The sequence below is a fragment of the Nuphar pumila genome, chromosome 8 (assembly GCF_984573655.1).
Source record: "Nuphar pumila chromosome 8, dmNupPumi1.hap1.1, whole genome shotgun sequence".
NCBI lineage: Eukaryota > Viridiplantae > Streptophyta > Magnoliopsida > Nymphaeales > Nymphaeaceae > Nuphar > Nuphar pumila.
This window is the reverse complement of record NC_143256.1, coordinates 855680-874681: the sequence shown is the minus strand read 5'-3', so window position 1 is coordinate 874681 and position 19002 is coordinate 855680. Positions and strand designations below refer to the sequence as shown.

Genomic DNA, 19002 nt, shown 5'->3' with positions numbered 1-19002 from the left:
ATATTCAAAATAGTGGAACTAGCTTTTGGATCACGTTTCTTTGACAAAAACACGATTTTATGACCTAGGAAAGTATCACATAATAGACCATGAATTTCTAAAGAAGCCTTACAAAATCCTACCTAATAATCAGATGATTCAAGAGCCGATTTCCATTGAGTGAAACATGTAGATCACATCTGTGTAAGGTTGGTTTAACGAAAACAACAAAAGAATGAAAAAAAAGAGAGTCACTTGTATGTAATGCTGACATGACAAAATATATCCTATATATAATATTATATCGTTGTTTATTGAGCATGAAAAACGAATTGGCAATTTTTCTGAATAATCTTGATCGTTGGATCACCTAATCGTCCACTCCTCGCCAATTGGTCTCTTATGCCTTGGAATTGGATAAAATTCGATTTGGGTTGGAGCATAGACCGCCAGATAGGAGATGAACATGGATCTATAGACCAGGAGGACGTGGCCAACCCAACCCGTCTAATTCAACGCTTAAGACCGAAGAGCCTACGCAACAAGATTGACTACCCTTGCGGGGTAGTAAAACATTTGTAGACCTCCACCGTCAGATCTGCAGATGTACGGCAGACCGCCACTCCCATCGATCAAGACATGCACCTATAACCATGGTCAGAAATTAAAAGATTACGGAGGACAAATTAGTCATTTCGTTCATTTTTTTTACCAACAAGCTCACACGTGTTACACGTTCAGCGGCAGCAGTGCCTTGCGCTATATTTTCGCAAGCAGATACCTTCTCAACAAAACACTTCAGTTTTTTAAATAAAAAAGGAAACACGACGGCGTCGTTACAGTGGTGCCAGTTACGAATGTCCCACAGACAGAGAGAAAGGCCATGGTATCGAGAGAAAGAGAGTAAAATAAAAAAATAAAAAAATTAACAACTCACCACGACACAAAAATGCATCCCGCTGCATTAATTATTAATTCATTGCTAATAAACCCATAACCAACAAGAAAAAAAGAAAAGAAAAAGAAAAAGAAAAAGAAAAAGAAAAAGAAAAAGAAAAAGAAAAGAAATTCGTATTCAGGGAAAAGAGAAAATGTACAACCACACCAACAACGACTAAACACGATCACAAAGGAGGAAGAGGAAGAAGGAGAAGAGAAAAAAAAATGTATCTATATCTATATCTATATATCGAAAACGCCACCTCCTTTTTTCTTTTCCCTCCTTGTTCCCTCTTTTTCTTGTTTTTATTTCTCCGAAAGCTTCAATTTACTTCGCCGTCAGCATCCTGATTAAGAAACTAGTTTCTCCTTCAAAGCACGACACCCTTTCCCTTTTTTTTTTTGGGGGGGTGTTTTGTATATAACCTCCTCTTCCCCTTCCCCTTTTCTCTTTTCGCCCTCCCGGTTTTCCCAATTCCTTTCAACCCATCTATGATCCATCCGTTTCTCCCCGATCGGTACTCACGAGTGGTTCATTCTCGTCGTCGTTGTTGTCTTCTACTTCATCGGGACTCTGGAGCGTCGTCGTCGTAATCGAAGATGGTGAGTTCCTTATTTGGAAACCCTAATTCTTATCGATCCTTTTTCTGTTTAAGTGTTTTGCACCGATCAGTACTGCTAATTCGATGGATTGATGGAACGTGTTGATTTCGTGGTTCCCAGAGTGGAATTTCTATGCGCGATTCGGTCACGTCGAATTTTGCTTGGGAATTGTCAAAGGGATCGGTGTTTTTTCCTATGTCCTGTTTGCGTCATCTGTTCTTTGTATTTCATTGTTGATCATAAGAAGAATTTGAACATTTTCACTGGGAAATTGGAAATTGGGGATGGAACTGTTTTTTTTTTATTAGCAAGCTGGGTTAGGCAGACCCCTGCCAGATTAGAAATATGTCATATTGCAAATCCTGATAATGAGGATGGATAAGGAAACAGGACATTCCCACTTTTAGTTGGTCTTTTATTATCAGATTCAGAGGCAAATTTTGTTTTGAGTTCAATTGAGATGATCTTGTTTGCTTATTTCCAGTTTCTTTGGTTGCTAGTATTCATTGCTTTGATGTGTGTCATGCTTCAATCCTTGATGACGCACAGTTTCAATTTGTAAACTTTTTACTATAATGTTCATTTTGGTTGCAATGCATGTGTGAATCTATGCACTTGATTTTGATTGTGATGCTTATATTGGCCACATTGCGCATGCATATTTGTGTGCCATATTTATCGGTCACATGACAAATTGCTGAAACATATCCTTGGTGGTGGAAACCATGCAAGTCACCTAAATCAATGGAGAAGTGTCATGTTGCTTTGGGGCTGCACTCTTGAAGCGAATGGTAGGCATTATGTTGAATCTTTAGGCTGTTCTTGAGTGGCCAACCTATCTTCTATATTCTATAAACTACCTTAGCATGAAATTTCTCACTTCCATCAGTCAAAAAAATAATTGCTTCATCTTGTTTATGAACCATAAGTTAACGATGTTAACATAATATATCTCCTTTTTAGAAAATGCATAATATCAAATCCTCGTGTACTAAATTGTGCATATTTTCTCTATGACAAGCTGTTGCAATCTCTCTAAATCTTCTTACTAATGCTACTCGATCAATTCCAGTGGCTCATGTTAGCTTGTCAACATCTTTGGCTCATGTTAGCTTGTCAACATCTTACCTCAGGATTCCAGTGGATCGTAAAAGTTGCCATGTTTGAACCATGGTTATTCCTTAGGATTGCTTTTAAAAGAAAAGAAAAAATAAGAAAATATGTTGATCATTAGGACACATACATCATTAACCATATTTAGACACTATCTTTTTAAAGATGCCATACTATCGAAATCCTATTTATGATGTATAATTGCGCACATACACACATGTGCACACTATTACAGACCCTTTTCTGTTTCAGGTCCGACTCAGGGAATCCGCCCTAGTTGGATCTGTTCCGCCAGAGGATCCACCAGAGGAACTGCCCTCCTGAGTCCAACTCCAAGTGGGACTCTACAAGATTTATCAGACTCTGCTGGATGTATCAGAGTCTAGCCCAGTCTGGAGTCCTAGGCTGAGATCTGGGGAAGTTATTAGAGTCCAGCCCAACCTGGAGTCGTACCCATGATGGGACTATGGTAGGACGCCCCCCTAGAATCCCATCTAGGGTGAGAGTATTGTTGTGTAGCTTATCTTCTTACCCTTCTGTATTTTATAAATAGGCTTGAATAATTTAGGTTTTTTTCAATGAGATTTATTAGGTTCAACCTTTGAGTTTCATTCTGGTTCTTGTGTGCTTGCTCCCCGAGGGAAAGATTCTGCTCCCTCAATTCACCCATCCATCCCAATCCACTGTCAGCTAGTCGGGAACAAATTTCTCCCTTTCAGCCAAAGCATTCATCACCCACCACGATCCCTGCGCCCGTCATGTGAGTCGTCCACTCCTCTCTCTCTATCGGATCCCCTCAACGTGCCCCCGCCTTGAGACACTCCCAACCCTTCTCCCCTATAATTTTCCTGTGGCCGTGTCCTACCCTACGACACGCCTGCTCACTGCAACGTGTCTGACTCTGAATCGGACACTCCGCAGCCTCCTGCGCTGTAGCTGCTGCTGCCACACCCTTGTCTTCGCTGCTGTGTCTTTGCTGCCTGCTGCAACAACCCCATGACATCCGGGACCTGCCCAGCCCTAGCAGCAGAGGCCTATTCCTTCATGAGCTTGGATCTGCGCTTATGTTCGGACTGATAGAACCGATCCTTTGGGAATCGGGTTCTATCATTTGGTATCAGAGCAGGTCTTCCTCGGACCCCAGAGACGTCGTTTAACTTCTGTAACAAAGGCCCAAGTTCTTCATGTATTCGCTCGTCCGATTCAGCCGCCATCAAAGGTGATTATCACCAACCGCGGCTACCACCGTCTGGATCTCCCCACCAAGTGATCTCACAAGATCACTACTGTATTTGTACTTTTGGTAACAGATTCTTTAGATTCTAGACTTCTAAATCAAATATTTATTCGTTAGAATACGATATTGGATCCCCTCGATCTGACGTTCGGAAGACACACCTCATTTTGTCTGTTTTCAGGAAGGTTCAACACAGGCCTTCAACCCAGTCCTGTTTTAAAAATTCTTGTTTTTGCATTTAGATAGCCTTAAAAATCCCCCAAAAATCGCTCTACCTGTCCTAGACCGAACCCAATTTACAGATCGTGAAAATCAATTTTCGATCTGTAGATATCGTGTTTTTACCAGACCCTGTTAGAAATCACGCATGGATCCTGATCGGTTTTCGATTGACTACTTCCAAAAATTCCCTACGCATGGTCTCATAGCCAAAAATCCAAAAAATTTAATCGTAGGAGCATACACCTTTAAGCTTTCAGACCCAATTTACAGATCCCAAAAATTCATTCCGGCAGTTGAGATCTGGTCAAATCTTTGGAACCTGTCAGAGCCCGATTCCCAGACTAAACCTGTAATGTCCTGACAAGTCTCAGAAATTAATTATTTTTGACCTTCTAAAACCCCTAAAAAATCTTAGAAAATCTGTTTTATGTACCTGAGACCTCCCACCAGTCGACCAAACCCAATGTCAGCTTTAAATCCTAGCCTAACCCTCTGCACCACCCAAACTTTGGACCGACAACAGTCTGTCCTACAAGCCAACAACACTTGACTTGGAGTCATGAAACCACCCCGTATCAAATTTTTCACGTTCGTCGGCAAGGATCCAACCAACGGATATTCTGGGTCGAGCATTATTTCCAGGTGATGCAGACCCTGAAAATAGAAAAAGTCTCCATTGCCTCCATCCATCTAAAGGAAGATGCAACGCGTTGGTACCACTGATTCAAACAGAGCCTTGGCATACTAACTTGTGAAGTGTTCTCATATGCATTGATTCTATGATTTGGCTCTTCGGCGTACGTGAATCAAAATGTAATGCAGTCCCAACTAGACGTTTACAACCGTAGTTACCAAGGAGCACCGTGAATGGTGCCGGGACTTCAAAGTAGGGACGCCAAAATACCCCAACCCATTAATTACATAAAGGAGTATCACGAATGCTTTAAAGAGGATGACGAAAGGTTCAACAAGAAGCTTGTCAAGATGATGCAGATGACTAACCAGATTAAGAAACACATTCCCAACATTGTATATGTACTCATTGATGCAAAATCCCAATTGAAGGCAGCCAAATCTGAGCCCGAAAGGACTGCCCCAAACCTGTTCAGTGAAATGTTCGAACTAGGTGAGGTTCCTTCCTATGCCACTCCAGGAGGTTCGAGATGGCTGAAGTCAGGTGGCAAAGATGGGTCTGAAGGGCGGAACACCGTCAGCTGCCACGTGTCCGATGTAATGTTCAAATCAGGTCAGCAGGGTGGGACTGCATGCCACTCAAGTTCAGTTGCGCCTAGCGAGTCCTTTGAACATCCCTTGCAGCTGAATGTGCATCACCATGATAGAGATGAAGGGCATGATCTTGTAGCCTTCCATATGCTCGATGTAATGCCTAAAGCACTTCAGGAAGGTGCGGGGTTGGACTGTGCACAGACCGTTGCAAAGCTACCCAATTTCTTAGTTGATCCGCATAAGAAAAAGCTGCCCACAAGATGCTTGATGTCATGCAGCCAATAGAGGACAATCATCCCTCCCATGATCAAAGCCTAAGTAGTAGCCTGCGGGCGAGCATGATGGATGTTCAGCTCCAATAAACTAGGGAAACTGTAGCGTACCTAGCCAAAACACATGACCACATTGAGGATAGGGATTGCAGAACTTCCCTGAATGGTTTGTGTTTTGTCCGAGTGGTTGATCGGATGGGAAATTTGAAAGTAACCACTGAGTTATGTGAGGATTCTGGAGCACCAAAGAGCTCTAGGTGGTTGTTATATTTTTCAGACGACAAGGGAGGCCTGACTTCGATCATAAGCTTCCTCACTCATGATGTGGGTCGACGCACATCACAATCAGCCCTCCCACGGTACTGTAGTGAGGTACCCTGTCCAACACAACACAATTACAATTCTCGTCAATCTTTGAGGAATTTTACGACATGGTTTGTTGCATTGGATTCACAATTAAATTTCCTAGCCGACCACGTAAGCCATAACCTCAAATTTGGCCTGTATTGTGTGCAAAACGTAAAATACTCAAAACTGGACACTTCAGTTCCCATAGTTGTTGAGAGTGACTTAGATGACTGACTTATGGCGAAAGGAGAAAATCCTACCTAGTTGTTTGATCCTGGAAGAAAGGTTGATTACAGAGATGTTAACCCAAGTTCCCGTCTTGAGGACAAGATGTGTCTGAGAGGGGTGGATTGTTACAAACCCTTTTCTTCTTCAGGTTCGACTCAGGGAATTGGCCCAGTTAGATTCGTTCTGCCAGAGGATCCACTAGATGAGCCGCTCAGCCTGAGTCCAACTCCAAGTGGGACTCTACGAGATTTATTAGACTTTGCTGGATTTATTAGAGTCCAATCCAACCTGGGGTCCTATCCAGGCTGGGATGTGCATAATTTATCAAAGTCCAGCCTAGCCTGGAGTCCTACCCAGGCTCGTACTATGGTGGGATTCCCCCTCTAGAATCTCATCTAGGGTGGGAGTGTTCCTGTGTAGCTAATCTGTAACTTATCTTCTTATCCTTCTGTATTCTATAAATAAGCCTGCATAGTTTAGTTTTTCTTTAATGAGATTTATTGAGTTCTACCTTTGAGTTTCATTCTGGTTCTTGTGTGTTTGATTCCTGAGGAAAAGATTGTACTCCCTCAATTCGCCTGTCCATCCCCATCCTTTGTCGGCTAGTCGAGAATGAATTTCTCCCTTCCAGCCAACACATTCGTTACCCTCCACGATCCCCGTGCCCATCAGGTTAGTCATCCACTCCTCTCTCTAGGTCGGATCCTCTCACTGGACGTGCCCCTGCCCTGAGACACACCCAATCCTTCTTCCCTACTGTGCCGTGTCCTACTCGGCGACACACCTGTCCGGTGCAGCATGTCCGACTCTGAACCGGACACTTTGCAGCCTCCTGCACCACAGCCGCACCCTCGCCTCCACTGCTGCATCCTTGCTGCCTGCTGCAGCAACCCCGCGACGCCCCGGTACCTGCCCAGCCCTAGCCGCAGAGGCCTGTTCCTTCACGAGCTTGGATCCGTACCCTGTTAGGCCCAGAACGCTAGAATCGATCATCTGGGAATCAGGTTCTATCACACACACATACATATGGCTTTGCACTCTGCTAATTTCAGCTTAGCATTTTGTTCATCTTTAAGTTCCTCTTGAATTGCTACCCTTAATAAGGGAAGACTGCAATACTAAGGAAATTCCTGCTTCCCCACCAAAATCTAGATCATGGGGTGTGGACCTAGGGCTGGTAAACATACTGATTTATGGCTGTGCTATGTTTGGATCACATGGAGTCATTTATGCTCATCAAGTGGCCTCAGTAAGCTGAACCATGAGCAGCTTGTTTAGCTTGAACGAGTCAAAGCACTAGCAGAGAGTGCTCAGTTTGGCTCTGTTCAACTCGTGCAGAGGTCATATATAGCATTTAAGTGCAGAATATGTTACAAAGATCAATTACTGTGCATGGCATGCAAGAAGGAGGTCCGATGTTCAAATCCCATTGTTCTCATGTTGATAACACAGTGAAATTCTTTCTGCATGAACCAATTTGGGCTCATCTTACCCGCAGCTCAGGTTCATGCTCGAGCTTGAGCTCCGCTCAGTTTGCCACGAGCCCAAGCTGGGTATAAAGGTAAATGAGCTGATCCCAAACAAAGGCTGTTTGGTTCATTTGGCTCATTTGCCAGCCCTATGTGGACCTTGTGGATGTTCTGGTGATAATGCCATAAGCCGTAAGTACCCGAACCAGGGAGTCTCCATTACTGATTTGGAACAGTCTCCATATCTTGCACAAGTTTTTAACTGGATTCTCTACTTGTACGCATACTCTTTTTAAATTTAACCTACTTGAATCTAATTCAATTCATTGAGGTTTCAACCAGTTTTAGTTCCACTATTATCAATGTTTCTTTTATGTTGGACTTTGCTACTGGTTTAGTTTTGGTTAGAAATCCGATTTGAAAATTTTGGTTTAGGTTTGGTTCTGCAGCTTCTGCCTAATATGGATCTGGTAGTTAAACCACAACCTGAGTGAATGCCTAAAAGCTACTATATCAGATTGAGTTCACATGTGATTATCATAACTTTTTGATGGAATAATCTGATGCGCACATTCATCTACCTAGTTTGGGTTACATTTATTGACACTGGATTTGGGTTGATTTGGTTAAAAGCTTTCTAGATGTCATTATGAAGATGGCATTGGTCAGTTTGGCTGGGATTTCTTTTCTTAGAAAATAGCACCCCAAGAATGAGCTGAGGGTACTATTGTGTCATAGTTTGTGGTATAAACGCTTTTGGCTTGATGATGAAGTGTCAGTGTTCATGGGCTGTCGAGCTCTGACTACCCTACATTTGCTCTTTCTTTGGTAGTAAAACTACAGATGATGAATGGTGAAAACAATAGGAGGAGGCTGCAGTGTAATAAGTGCAAGAGGTAGATGAAGTGTTTTAGCATTATGCTCGAGGTAGCAACTGGATGTTTCATTCCAATAGAACCACTGGATAGACAGGGCACCACTTGTCTTGCTACAGAACCAGGTCTCCATTGAGCAAATAGGAAACATGAAAGAGATGGAAGGTTAGGGTGCCCCAGGGGGTTGCAGGGTGTGGTTATGGAGAAAGGTTGAGTGGTCATTAAGTGCAGGGGCTTGGCCTTGGGAGAGAGAGGAAGGGAAAAAGATTCATAGAATCTAACGAGGTCGAGCCTTCAAAAAATGCATCCTCCAGATGTCAGAAGTGACCATGGAAGAAGATGGGCATGCACCCAATTTAAAAGATATAATGATAGGGAAATGGGTGAATAGCTGTTTAGGAAAGCAGGATAGAATAGGAATTGTGAACATATTCAGGTGCATTATAAAGAAAACACTGTGGAAGGCCGAAAGGGTTAACATCATATGCTTGCACACTATCATCATCAAACAGGGGGTACAACTTTTTCAGTGATAAGGTTGAAGATGCAACTAGCTCTAGAGGAAGGGGTAATGAGGCTGTCGATCTGGCATATTCAAATGCTCTTGGAACATGTCAGATCTCTGTAAACCTAGTCCTTTTGTTTTTGTTCTATGAACTTGAGGATTTCGGAAATATAATTTGTTGCTATTTTGTTCAGCTTGCTCTGTTTTGTACTGACATACATGACAATACCATAGTATCTGCTGCGAGTTTCATTGTGATTTCAAATGAACTAGCAATTATATGTGCTGGCATCCGGCTCTCCTTTTATTAACATACTGAAAGCTTCCAACGTCATACAGACTAGGAAGCTGATAGTTTCTCAGTTCTAATATTTGTTCATTACTGCAGGCTGCTCCAGTTAATATTGTGGAAGGTTCTCAGGTATGGGTTGAAGACCCAGTGTTGGCCTGGGTTGATGGAGAGGTTATAAAGATTTCTGGCCATGATGTCCATGTTCAGACTACAAATGGCAAGAAGGTTTATGTCTCCTTGTTGCTTTATATCTCCAATCAAGTTCATCAGTATCATAATTCTTCTCATGTTGGATGTTGTATATGTTTTAAATCTCTATTCCTTCTTCTCTATGTATCACCTATGAATATCTTCATGTGTGCAATATATATATGTGTGTGTGTGTGTGTGCATGGCTCATGTGTATTCATTGTCACATTGCTGTGTGTGCATGAGTTAGATCCATCCATTGGAAATATCCAAGCCTATTAAGTTGATACTGACAGTTGACTTTTTAACTAAGAAAAACGCTTCTTGGAAATTTTATTTGTTAGCTAAGAAATATTGTTTCTGGCATTTCATAATAAATTTGACATCTGCATTTGATAGGGCAACAAGTGGCCTTGGCAGTCTTTGCTCATGTGAAAACGTGTAACGAATCATAAGCCTGAAGCTGTTATTGCTACACGTGACCATTCATAATTCTGAAAACTTTGATGGATACTGTGAATAGTTAGACCTTTGAGGCATTCCTGTTTGGTCATGCTAGATGGTCTATCCTGAATCAGTTTTCAAATATATTTCGTATATAATAACTTGAAGTCCATTTATAATTTTCTAACTCTTGTGAAAGCATATTCATTTACCTAACTGAGATTAGGAATTTGAATAAAAAATTTGATGTTGAAAGACTTGATGAATAATAACGACACTTTTTTTTTTTTGGTAATTGAACATGATTTAAGAGTTCCAGTTGTAACAGGATGTCCTCCTTTGGCTATATTCATATGTAAGCCTGCAAGATGTAAGTATATCAAAATGCAGCAAGTTTGGTGACACACTGTATACAGACAACATGATGAGTGACTCAGGCACACTTTATAGATTAATGATTTTGTGATGTTATCATGACTACAGTCTACATCAAGACCATCATTCATTGACATCAATTGAATGAACACAAAGGCATCATACATGTCTTTGCTTGTGTTTCCTTTCAGAAATTGTAAGCACAGAACTGATCATCATGTAGTATGGATGTTGGTTCTTTTCTGTTTTTTGTACGAGTCCATAGCTATAAGTATTTCTTTATCCAGTTTCATAACCAGATTTTTAATCCAAAAGTTTCACAATCCATGGACAAAAGCACTAAAACAATGATGATCGAACTAAAAAATGATTGAATAAGGTCATCATAATGAACTATGCGTGGAGGAAACTCATAATGGATTTGGATCAATGTGATTTCATCAACCAAAAAGTAGGGCTGTGCAGAATGAAGGACAAAGAGGCACCGCATCCCACAAGTTGGTTCTGCTTAGCATCATTTTGCTTCATGAATGAGAAATCCTACCACCTTGTGGCTTTGATACAGCTGGTTGCATGACTCCATTGCTTTTTTCTCTCCATGTAATTGTTAGATTTTCAGATCTCCAATCTTTTATCTGTAGAAGAGGGAAGAGTGAAAGTGAGGATAAGAGAGAGGCTACACGAAATAGAGAGAAACCTTCACCTTGGGCGTCCATTCTCATTGAATATAAATAGAGCTTACAAGACTTATTAGGGTACAAAGTTACCCTTGAACAATAATAAAAATTACAACATGTCCACCTTATAGGTGAAGTATGGAAATTAGACATGCAAGTGATTGGATCCGGATCTTAAGGATCCGGTCCAGATTCAAGACACTAAGACAGAACTAATGTTATCTTTTCACCCTCCCTCAAGTTGTACATGGCCTTGTACCATGGACTTGCCTTTTTGTATCCAAAATTTGTCCTTCGTTAACCCTTTGGTGAATAAGTCTGCTACTTGATCTTCAGTTCTCACAAATTGAGGTTCAATCTCCTTGTCTTCAACTTTTTGCCTCACAAAATGTTGGTCTATTTCAATATGTTTAGCCCGACTATGATGAATGGGGTTGAAAAACATATTAATCGCACTCTGATTGTCACACAATAAGAGTGTTCGAGAGATATGTTGTCCCACTTCAGTCAACATATGCCTTATCCAAGTGGCCTCAGCAGTGGCCGCCGCCATTGATCTATATTCGACTTCTGTACTTGATCTTGCAACAACCTTTTGTTTTCTACTGCTCTAGGATATTAAGTTTAACCCAATATAAACACAGTAACCTGAAACTGACCTTCGTTCATCTGGATCTCCTCCCCAATCAGTATCACTGTAGACAATAATCTCATGTTCCGTTGTCCGTGACAAACTCGATTTATACAAGAGACCATCTCCAATCGTCCCTTTTAAATATCGAAGAATCCTTTTAATAGCTTCCATATGCCCTACCCTGGGTTCGTGCATGAACTGTGAGACCTGATTGACAGAGTAAACTATGTCAGGTCGAGTAAAAGTTAGATACTGGAGCATGCCAACCAGGCTTCGATATCGTGTAGGATCTTCATATAAATCTCCATCCTTTGAACTTAACTTCTGGTGAAGTACACATGGAGTGCTCAGAGGTTTACATTCCTTCGTACCTGCCTTAGTTAAGATATCCATGGTATATTTATGTTGAGTGAGCATTAGGACATCTGATTTTTTGTCAACCTCAATTCCAAGAAAATACCGCAACTTCCCTAAGTCTTTCATCTTAAATCTTTGACTTAGAAGTTGTTTGACCTTTTCAATATGATCTCTAGAGTTCCCAGTAATAACAATATCATCAACATATATGAGCAACAAAGTGACTAGATCTCTCTGTCTAAAAATAAACAGAGAATGATCTAAGAGTGATTGTGAGAAACCATGCCTCTGTATTTCCACAGACAAGCTGTCAAACCAGGAACGTGATGCCTGTTTCAATCCATAAATTGCCCTTCTTAACTTACATACATACCTTTGAGAGTCTCCTTCAGCATATCCTGTGGGCTGCTCCATGTAAACTTCCTCCTTAAGATCACTGTGAAGAAAGCATTTTTAACATTAAGTTGACTTAGTACCCATCCATGTTTAACGGCTAAGGAGAGAATAAGTCGAATTGTCCCCATCTTTATAACATGACTAAAAGTTGTTCTTGGGTGAAGCCTTTGGCCACAAGCCTCGCCTTGTAGCGTTCAATAGTGCCATTTGGCTTGTATTTTATTTTATATACCCACTTTGATCCAACAACATTTCTATTTGATGGTCTTGGAACAATCTCTCAAGTTCCACATTCATACAGTGCCTCCATCTCATCGTTAATGGCCTCAACCCACCTTCTAGAATGTGTTGCTTGGTGAAAGGTAATGGGTTCATCCTCTTTGTTCAAAGCGGTTAAAAACAATTGAAAATCCATGGAGAAATTCTCATAACTAACCCACCTTTCAACTGGATGTCAAATTTGATTAGACCTTCTAAGATCAGGATTTTGTGAGGATGCATGACTAGGCATATTGCCCGTTGGTCTGTGCTGCTCTCGTCGAGTATATATAATGTCCTTGTACCTGCCTGGTTGTGATGAGGTTTCTGCATTTTCTTGGTGACTCAAATTGTCATGTTGTTCAAACCTCTCTGTTACCTGTCTACATACTGCAAGACAACTAATATCGGCTTCGGTGAATAATTTTGAGCTCAGCCATGGATAATAGAACTCAACAGCATTCGACGAGGAATTTGTGAATTCTGGATGAGAGTCAAAATTCATCTCATAAAAAATGATGTGTCTGGAGACTTTGATGCGCTTTGTTCCTGGATCATAACACCTGTAACCCTTGTAGTCATCTGCATACCCTACACATATGTACTTTACATCATTATCTTGAAATTCGTGCCTTAATGAGCTGTCAACATGAACATAACAAACACGTCCAAACACATGCAAATCATGATAATTGGGGTGAACTCCATGTAAAGTAAAATATGGAGATTTGTTTTCCAAAATATTCATCGGTAATTTATTTATAATATGAACCGCAGTATAGAATGCTTCCGTCCATAAATTTATGGGTAGATTGCTGTCGTGCATTATGCTCATTGCAGTTTCCACAATGTGTCAGTGCTTTCTCTCAACAATTCCATTTTGCTGAGGGGTGTGTGGGCGGGACACTTTCCTTCCTATTCCGTTATTTTGGAGAAAACTAATAAAGTCACTAGAAGAAAATTCACATCCCCCATCGGACTGTAAATACTGAATATTTTCGGAGAAGTGGTTCTTGACAAAAGAATAGAATCTTTGAAACAGAAGGAAAGTTTCTGACTTATGTTTCATGAAAAATATCCACGTATAACGAGAATGGCTATCAACAAAAATAAGATAATATCTAGTACCAGAACGAGAATTAACTGGAGCAGGTCCCAGACATCCGAATAAATAATTTAAAAAGGCCTTGAAGCTCTTTTATTAACACTATGAAAAGAGAGCACATGACTCTTACATAGCTGACAACTAGAACATTTTTGTTTATTCTTTTCAAGACTCAGACTCTCCTTAGAAATAAGATTATTAGTGACAAGCTTTTTAATAAAATGATCACCACAGTGACCCAACCGACCATGCTATAGATCTGACTTATTACAATCTGAGACACTGAAGACAAAATCAGAGGGGGCAAAGGAAGACACAGACGGAGGCTTCAAGGCATTACAAATTGGCTGACGACATATAGAAGGATCCTCTTGAAAAACGTACATGTTGCCCTGTCGCTTCCCTTCAACGAATGTTTTCTTCGAGTGGAGATCCTTCACATGAACAGAAGAAGGACTAAATTCAACAGAAACATGATTATCATCAACGAGTTTGGAAACAGAAATAATATTCTTTTTGATATTTGGGGCATGGCGAACATTGAAAAGTTTGAGAATGGACTTGGACATAAGGATAACCGAATTGCCAACATGAGAAATAGAGTGGCGGGATCCATCTCCAGTGACTATATAATTTTTGCCAAAATAAGAAATAGGATTTAGAAGCTTACCTGCTTCTCCAGTAACATGGGTTGCTGCCCCAGAATCAACATACCATGTCCCCTCATTCTGTTTCAAATTCAATGTTGCTAGGGCTGACATAAGCAATTTTTTTAATTCTCCATTTGATTCAGTTCCTTTCTTATGTTCTCCTTGATGGTTTTTTTCTTTATTCTGTGGGTTAAACCAACAGTTGGCCTTAACATGACCCCTTTTGTTATATAAGTAGCATGTGGGCACATTTCTCTGTCCTTGAGAACTCGGCAGAACATTAGGAGTGGGTAAAAGCCCACGTTCCCCTGATGTATTTCTGCCCTGTCCTCCGCGTCCTCGAAAATTGAATCCACCTCTCCCTCGTCTATAGCTGATTCCTGTAGCAAGAACATCCTGAGTGTGTCCTTGCTTGTGAGATTCCTCTGGAAAACCTTTTAATGACATCTCATACTGTAACAACTTAGCGCACAAATCTTCAAACTTTGGTAATTTAGGTAAACACAACAATGAAGTCGTGAGAATATGATAATCAGCCCCCAATCCACTCAAAATCTGCTGAACCATGTCCTTATCGCTAACGGGGCATCCAATGACAGCTAACTGATCAGCAATGCTTTTCATTTTATTCAAAAATTTCATGACGGTCAAAGATTCCTTCCTCATCATCTGCAACTCACGCTTGAGGAATACAACTCGAGCTTCTGAAATATGAGAATATGTGCGAACCAATCTGTCCCATAACTGTGTGGCTTTGCAATCATCAGTATCAACTTTGAAATTTGAAAATTCAATTTTAGAATTGAAATTAAGGATTGAACTTTGAGATTTAAAATTGAAATTTGAAATTAATGTTTTTAATGTTTTTTAAGCATTTTCAATATATTATTCTTTATTTTTAGTTCTCTCTTCTCATATTGTGTGTGTTTGGTGATTTGCCCTTTGTAGCTTATTATATTTTGCCCATTAGTGGCATCTTGTTTATGTGTTTGTGCCCTCTTTGTAGTCACTTGTGACATTGTTCTTGGCACTTGTGTTTCATTACACTAGGTTGTGCAGAAAGATGATAATAGCTAAACATTTTAGATTAGATTGGAAAATACAAAGGGTTAAGAAACTACCAAGGAGGTGGTTTGGAGAAAAGATTGCAGTCTCAGAAAAATATATAAAGTACATTGATTAACTTCAATATTTTCCACAAAAAGAAATCAAGATCAAAACAAACATTTGAAGATTGATTATGGAACAATTACAAACCACCTCATTGACTGGGTAAATTAAGTTGCATATAAGTCACATTTGTTTCCTCCTTGCTTGAAATTTGTAAGGCAGTTTCCTGTTTTAAATTATATGCTTGACTTTGATGTGAGAGTTTGATGCAGAGTTACCAAAAGCTTCTTAGATAGGTGGGAAGCCCACTTCCTGGGAACTCGCTTCGGAAGCGTGATACTCCTCTTTTCCGAAACTTGACAAAAATCTCGATTCTCTCACGCTTCTCTTATGCTTTCCACATGCTTCATCTATTCTTATTATATGTTCTCTCACTCTACTTTTCATGTGTTTCCTCTCTACCTTCTCACTCACTTCCATGTGATTTCTCTAAATTGGCAATCATCATTTTTAGATTTTGTTAAAAATTTAATTCTTACACTAAAAAATCATGAAATTTAAGAATAGTCACTTTTATTTTAGTTTTTATTTGTGTTCCATTTCGATTTCCACTCAATTCTTATATTGTTTTTTTTATTCCTCGCTTCCCGCTTCCTATACATTTTAAAATGCATCACTTCTCTCTTCCGCTTCCTGTATCGTTTCCGTTTCCGCTTCCTAGTCTAGCAACCTTGGTTTGATGTCAATGGGGATATGGCATCATCCAGATGGCTTTTGCATGTAAGACTGTTCCAATATTAATCTTGATTCTTGACAATGCCTTGTATTCAATGTTTATTGTCAGTCACTTATTTTTTCCACATATTCAGGTTATTTTGCATTTGTCAAAAGTTCTACCTAAGGACACTGAGGCACCTCCTGGGGGAGTAGATGACATGACAAAGCTTTCTTACTTGCATGAACCTGGTGTTGTTCAGAATTTGGCCACACGATATGAACTTAATGAAATCTACGTAAGCAACATCTTTATCTTTCTCTTTTGTTTAAGTGCAATCCTGCTATTAGACAGCTTGAACTGCATCTCTTTCAATTAAATGAATATAAATCCATACTAATTATAATAGAAGACACTAATTCTCCATTACTCTGTCAGACATATACAGGAAATATTTTGATTGCAATAAATCCATTTCAAAGACTGCCTCACCTTTATGATGTCCATATGATGGAGCAATACAAGGGAGCATCATTCGGGGAGCTGAGCCCACATGTTTTTGCAGTTGCTGATGTTGCATACAGGTGACATATGCACACTAGATTTGTGAATTATGTACTTGTGTTTGAGTATCCACACTAAATACATGCAAATGTTATGAGCACATGCGCATGCGCGCACACATATGTGATTGGTTCCTCCTAACAGTAGGAGGGTGTGTTCAATCTGAACTTGTCAATTTTTTATTTTCTAGATCTATTTTTGGTAATCTGACCTAGCGGATAAGATCTAAATGGTCTGCTTATTTGGAATAAGCTTTTAGATTATATATATTGGGCCATTAAAATATGAGAACTAGAGTATGAACTAGTCATTTCCGATATGTTTTCGCAAATCCAATCCTACAGATGTGTTCAACATGGTGCATTCACTAAGAATTGACTTTGGATCATCTTTTTTCAACAAAAAAAAACATGATTTTTGAATGCTTGAATATTTACAAAAATTCTAAGCCATCGATTTTCAAGCCTTAAAAAAATCCTGCTTATGCATAGCAATTGGATGTTTCAAGACTCAATACCTTTAGAACCAAGCATATAAATCACATCTGTATGGTCAGATTTAAGAAAAAAAACAAAACCCATGAAAATCTCGGTTCACACCTAGTTCTCACTTCTCATATTATATATATATATGTATATTTGTATGTATATGTATATATATATATATATATATATATATATATATATATATATATATATATATATATATATATATATATATATATATATATATATATATGTGTGTGTGTGTGTGTGTGTGTGTGTGTGTGTGTGTGTGAAAACTATGTGCACAAACATTTCTAAAGTCTTATGTAAATGCACGTAGGATATTGTTTTCATACTGTTGATTATTTTTCTTATTCTTGATGGAACAGAGCAATGATAAATGAAGGGAAGAGCAATTCTATTCTGGTAAGTGGAGAGAGTGGGGCAGGTAAAACAGAGACTACAAAGATGCTTATGCGCTATCTTGCTTATCTTGGTGGTCGAAGTGGAACAGAAGGAAGGACAGTTGAACAACAAGTCCTTGAAGTAAGATTACACTCCTTTCTACAAATTAATTCACCAAATGTTTAAAAATAGCGGCGATGAATTTGATATTTTATTTATGAAATTACAGTCAAATCCTGTCCTAGAAGCATTTGGCAATGCAAAAACTGTTAGAAACAATAACTCTAGGTGAGTTTTTCATTATGATTGCATTCCTATGGACAATTATATTTCAATTAGGTGATGGTGATGAAGTGATTGTTCATTTAGTGAAACATCTATATCTTGTTCAAGTGTATTTGTGGTGCTCATACTTATTTTCTCATTTTTTCTCATAGCCGATTTGGGAAATTTGTTGAAATTCAATTTGACAAAAATGGAAGAATATCAGGAGCAGCTGTTAGGACTTACCTTCTCGAAAGATCTCGTGTTTGTCAAATTTCAGATCCTGAGAGAAACTACCATTGCTTTTACCTCCTTTGTGCAGCACCAACCGAGGTTTTTATGTTTTCATTTTGTAGGATATTTTTATTTGTGCTCACAACCATTCTCCTATTAAAAGTGGCCTTGCATTCACAAACTTGCAGGAAATTGAAAAATATAAGTTAAGCAACCCAAAATCTTTTCATTACCTCAATCAGTCTAATTGCTATGAACTGGATGGTGTCAATGATGCTCATGAGTACCATGCAACAAGAAGAGCTATGGATGTTGTCGGAATTAGTGAACAAGAGCAGGTTGACACTTTCTCTGTTAAAGATCAACTGCAATATAAATGCATTTTATGAAGATTTGCTTAACTATGCTTTTACTGGCATTGCATTTTCTATTTGTTCATTAATCTATTTCTTCAGGAATCAATTTTTAGGGTTATTGCTGCAATTCTTCACCTTGGTAATATTAATTTTGCCAAAGGCAAAGAAGTAGATTCTTCTGTATTGAAAGATGATCAGTCTAGGTTTCACCTACAAATGACATCAAAGTTGCTTATGTAAGTTTATCTTCTTCAAAATAACTATTGAGCATTCTATCTCCAGTTTTGCCACTTTAATCTTGCTCTACTTGATGCTTTTTCAGGTGTGATGCACAAAGCTTGGAAGATGCACTTTGTAAGCGTGTGATGGTTACACCTGAAGAAGTGATCACCAGAAGCCTTGATCCTGCTGCTGCTATGCTTAGCAGGGATGCTTTAGCCAAAACACTATACTCTCGTCTGTTTGATTGGTAAGT

The 19002-nt window shown here is 39.4% G+C and overlaps 1 protein-coding gene across 2 annotated transcripts in view; it reads left to right on the top strand.

Annotated features, from left to right (window-relative positions):
• The first annotated feature begins 1204 nt into the window (after window positions 1-1204).
• LOC149829423 (myosin-17-like) overlaps window positions 1205-19002 on the top strand; it is a 65948-nt gene continuing 48150 nt past the window's right edge. For both annotated transcript variants that reach the window (XR_016433703.1, XM_090015930.1), the window contains exons 1-10: window positions 1205-1521; window positions 9406-9534; window positions 16374-16517; window positions 16658-16803; window positions 17658-17814; window positions 17903-17961; window positions 18111-18270; window positions 18360-18509; window positions 18627-18763; window positions 18850-18996. Coding sequence is in view for 1 of the 2 variants with exons in the window: in XM_090015930.1 (XP_089872056.1) it covers window positions 1519-1521; window positions 9406-9534; window positions 16374-16517; window positions 16658-16803; window positions 17658-17814; window positions 17903-17961; window positions 18111-18270; window positions 18360-18509; window positions 18627-18763; window positions 18850-18996 (1232 nt within the window). In the remaining variant the exon portion in view is untranslated. The remainder of the gene's footprint in view (window positions 1522-9405; window positions 9535-16373; window positions 16518-16657; window positions 16804-17657; window positions 17815-17902; window positions 17962-18110; window positions 18271-18359; window positions 18510-18626; window positions 18764-18849; window positions 18997-19002) is intronic.